General features: G+C 44.3%; 1 protein-coding gene across 1 annotated transcript in view; it reads left to right on the plus strand.

Moving 5' to 3' along the window:
• Akr1b10 (aldo-keto reductase family 1 member B10) overlaps positions 1-4,192 on the plus strand; it is a 42,649-nt gene extending 38,457 nt beyond the window's left edge. Inside the window, exons 7-10 of the mRNA XM_029478717.1 lie at positions 478-559; positions 1,417-1,500; positions 2,087-2,169; positions 3,841-4,192. Of these exons, the coding sequence (XP_029334577.1) occupies positions 478-559; positions 1,417-1,500; positions 2,087-2,169; positions 3,841-3,883 (292 nt within the window). The 3' untranslated portion in view covers positions 3,884-4,192. The remainder of the gene's footprint in view (positions 1-477; positions 560-1,416; positions 1,501-2,086; positions 2,170-3,840) is intronic.
• The last annotated feature ends 295 nt before the right edge of the window (positions 4,193-4,487 follow it).

Here is a 4,487-nt window from a genome sequence, read left to right on the forward strand (position 1 = left end):
CCATGTGGTTGCTGGGATTTGAACTCAGGACCTCTGGAAGAGCAGTCAGTGCTCTTAACCACTGAGCCATCTCTCCAGCCCTCTTTTATCACTCTTAAAACTGGCATTTCATAATTTGTTAATATTTGTATGTACTTTCCAAGGCACAAGAAAGAATGTGTCTATCTCTGGCAATGTGTTGGGTCACCCAAAAGGGAATGCAGCTGTAATAATGTTTGTAAAAACCAAACAGTGGTCATGGATAATACTCAGAGAACATGACATTTCCATCCTGCAGTGCTGGGCCACACTCTCCAGCCTCTAAAGCCCCTGGTCCCATAGATGGACTTGGGATAGACACAAAGCTTTCCATTTTTCTGCTTGCCTCAGGGATGGAGGAGGCTGTGGTGCTTAGCCTTGATGATGTCCTGGCAGGGATGCTCACAAGCACGTAGTAGCCATGGTGATTTTTCACTCCAGCCTTCATTCTGACCCTAGTGCCAAACCAGAGGACCCCCTATTACTGGAGATTCCCAAGATCAAAGAGATTGCTGCAAAGCACAAGAAGACAGCAGCACAGGTAAAGTTGAGTATTTCTCCCTTTTCTCTTTTTATCTAGCAATGTATTCTTGTAATCATGTGTTGTTTTTAAACAAAATCTCAATCATTTGATTTCCCAATGAAGACTCAGGAGCCAGGTGCTGGGGTAAAATAAGAGCCTGCTAGCTGAGAGAGCCAGAGGAAGCATCCAGTTGATCTTTCTTCTCAGCTGATGTACCAAAAGTCAGTTCTCCTTCTCTGCACATCTTAAAAACCCCTCAAATTGAATGTCCCTCCTTTCTACTTCCCATATGTCTGTCTATCCATCCTTCTGACTTCCTCTTACTCTCTATGGTATTTTTCCCCCCTATGTTCACTCTGTCAACTGCTTCTTTGCTTCACCTCTTGACCTATGGTTGACCTCATTTAATCCTGTTTACAATAAACAGAAAGTTCTTGGATTAAAGGTGTATGTTAGGATTGAGCCATACCACAAGTAGAAATACTTTTTTTGCCTTAGTAAATAACACAATCTCAGGGTTTACAGTGTGACCAAATACTCTGCAACAGTCTTGTGTTTTATTTGTATTGCCTTCTTTTAATCTGATGGAGGGAAAGAATTAAGAAATGTAAGTCTGTTGGACTCTCAAGCAAATACAGCTGGCATCAGAGAAATATTCTCTGTCCATCAGTTGCCTGTCAATGACCACAGGCTACCCTCCTCCTTCCTATCTAAGGAAGCACTGTTGCTCCCAGGATCCGGGGAGATAAGTTGAAGACTCGCAAGTGTCTCTAATAATAAGGCACAGAGAAATATAGATATATTTCATTATTCATTTCACTAGGAAGAGTTCTATGTAGGTAAGTGAATGCCTGCTCTCCCCTCTTTGTGCACAGGTTCTGATTCGGTTCCATATAGAGAGGAACGTGGTGGTGATCCCCAAGTCTGTGACGCCTTCTCGAATACAGGAGAACATTCAGGTAAGCCCTGGGCTGTTCATCTGCTATTCCTCAGCTAAGTGGGATAGAGAAGATTCTGTCCTTATGCCTTAATCCAGTCTTATCATTGCCAGTGTGTTTTCCTTTCTTCCAACTACCTTACAAACTCTTAGGCTCTTCAGCTGGCCTCAATAGAGATACAGTGGTCACTTGTGGGTCAAGGATGAGTTGGAGGCAGGTGCTAGCAACAGCCTGTCAGGTAGAGCACACGTGTGCTTTATCTAAGTGGAAAGATTTCTGCCTACTCTCCAGCACTTAGACCACAGGCCACACACTGTCCTGGTCAACTGTGGGCTATCTTGGTCTACTCACCCACCTTTATGCAGAAGGGAATAGAATGGATTGAAAGAACTTGTCTCTGACAGGCCCCTCAGGGATTTCAGTCATTGCACACACTTGCATACCTACAAACCCTGCTTGTGTAACATCAATCCTTCTTAAATAACCCACTCATAATTTACAGAATAATTTGGATGCAATGTATACCTACTGGGAGAAACACCTAGAACCTCAGATCCCACCAGCACTTTCCTTGCTAAGGATGGTTTTGGAACTCTTGTCTTTCTAGGTCTTTGACTTCCAGTTAAGTGAGGAGGACATGGCTGCCATTCTCAGCTTCAACAGGAACTGGAGGGCCTGTGGCCTGTTTGCGTAAGTGGTACCAGGTTAAGTGGGAGGTTGGTTAAGCCTTTCCCTAAGGGATGGATTTTTGTCTTCAAATAATATTTTCTGGCAGCTGTGAAAAGTTAAAAATAGTCTGAGTCCTGGGGAATCACTAAGAGCAGAGACATTGTCATTTGATGCTCAGTTTCTGAATCTTACACACGGAGTGAGGATTTTAAAGAAAGGAGCTGTCACCGCTGTGTGGGAGTCAAGTTCTCCTTCCCTCACTCATTCACCCAGTGACTTCCTGCAATGTGCTATGGCCAGGAAGAGTCGACATGTTTGGGACATCACACTACTAGCTTCCTGTTCCCAAGCTCATATTTTACAGAGGGAAGCTGAAGTAACCCTGACGTACATGTTGGAGAGTGACAGATACTATAGAGTAAAATAAATAGGGCAAAAGGTATAGGGAGTATTGAGCCCTGTATAATAGATACTATAATACAAGACTGTCCAGGGGAAGCTGTGCTGATAAAGTCGCAGATGAAGGAAGTGAAGGATGGATCAAGTGCATGTTTAGGGGAACGGCATCTGTGGCAATGAGAGCAAGTGTGAATGGCCCGCTGTGAGAGGTTTAGAGCACTTGAGCAAGGAAGCCAACAGTGGTGGGGCAGAGTGAGTGAGGGTACTGTAGGCGGAAGGCAAGCCAGGGACCATGCTAGGCCAAGGACGCACAGCGAGTGGCATGTACCAAGAGAACAACACTGACTTTATAGAAACGGAGAAGCCAGGAGAGGGTTTTGAGCAGAGCAACAGGGAAGTAGTATAATAATCCAAGGAGGATTGCAGTCAGTGGACCTGGGTCACAGTGGCAGAGATGAGGAAGATCAGCTATTTGAGTTTGTCAAATTTTTTCTTTTCTCTTCTCTTCTCTTCTCTTCTCTTCTCTTCTCTTCTCTTCTCTTCTCTTCTCTTCTTCCTGTCTTTGTTTAAATATGGTTTTGCTTGCCTTTTTTCTTTTTGGTTATCGTTAGAGAAACTTCTTCCCATAGGAGAAGTCAGGAACCTGCTTGGGATGTGTTTATGATGTTTATTTGGCATGAAGTAGGATTGCCACATGGAGTGCAATACGTGAGTGAGGTTATAGACTGAAGGACTCAAACGTAAACCTAGCTGGCTTGTACCTGAAACTCTACCACTTACTCATTAGTGATGGCCTATTGGGTAGTTTGGATAATGTCACCAAGCTGCTTTATCTACAAAGAGATGACAGTATGAATCACAGCTAACCTTCAGTGACTGCTCATTTAGCATGCAGCAGACACTTTAAGTGCTTTGCTTACATTAGGATTGTATTCACTACCCATAGCCAGTCTGTCAATCTCAGTAGTATTTCCCACTTCACAGAAATGTGAGAATAAACTGAGAGAATGGTTCTGAGACCCTCAGCTGTGGGTCGGCTTGCTTCCAATCCCTCATGATGACAATTTACTAGTGACCGTGCCACTGATGGCTTGCGGGGCCCTCCTTCAAATACTTGACTCATACTTTAGGGGGAGGGTCATGGTCTATGCACCACCATCTAATTTTCTCGAGGTTTTATGGGAGAAGAGGCTGAGAAAGCACAAACATGCTGAATAGACCACCTAAGAGTGCATCTTAGATCATACGCATTGCTTCGGTGGAACAATTTCTTCTCCATGCTTGTTGCTGCAGAGCAAGTCATAACGAGGACTTCCCTTTCCATGCGGAATACTGAAGCCGAGTACCAGATGCGCTTGCCTGGAGGACTCTCTTCACTGATATGCAACCCTCTCCTCCTGACTCCTATTTTTGCCAAGCCTATTGGATATCATACCAAACCAACCTCGACAGTGCAATTCTGCATTTAAATTCTCATGTTCAACTAGAAGCAGACTGTCACAGGAAGATGCATCTCAGCAAAGGACAATGTTTGTCGCCAATTTAACCTGGCCGGATGTTTGTCAGAAACCAGGAACACTAATAACACTGAAGATTAAAAAGATAAAATAATAAAAGTAGCAATAGACATTTTCAACAGTCAGAATACTTTTCGAATGATGAACTTATTGGGTTCAACTCTTATTATTCATATTTTACCATGAGAAAATGGAGGCACGAGGAAGCCAAGAACTTGCTGAAGCTCCCCGGTAGTCAGTGGCTAAAGCAAGTTTCAAAGGAAGGTGCTCTCAAGAGATTTCAGGGCAGTTTGATCCTCCCCCTCCTCCTCCTCCTCCTCCCCGGAGCTTCTTCCTCCCTCTGAACCACCTCCTCCTCCTGGTCCTTCTCCTCCGCCCCTCCTCTTCCTCTTCCTTCTCTCCTTCCTCCTCCTCCTCTATCTC

The sequence above is a fragment of the Mus caroli genome, chromosome 6, assembly GCF_900094665.2.
Source record: "Mus caroli chromosome 6, CAROLI_EIJ_v1.1, whole genome shotgun sequence".
In the NCBI taxonomy this organism is placed as follows: Eukaryota; Metazoa; Chordata; class Mammalia; order Rodentia; family Muridae; genus Mus; species Mus caroli.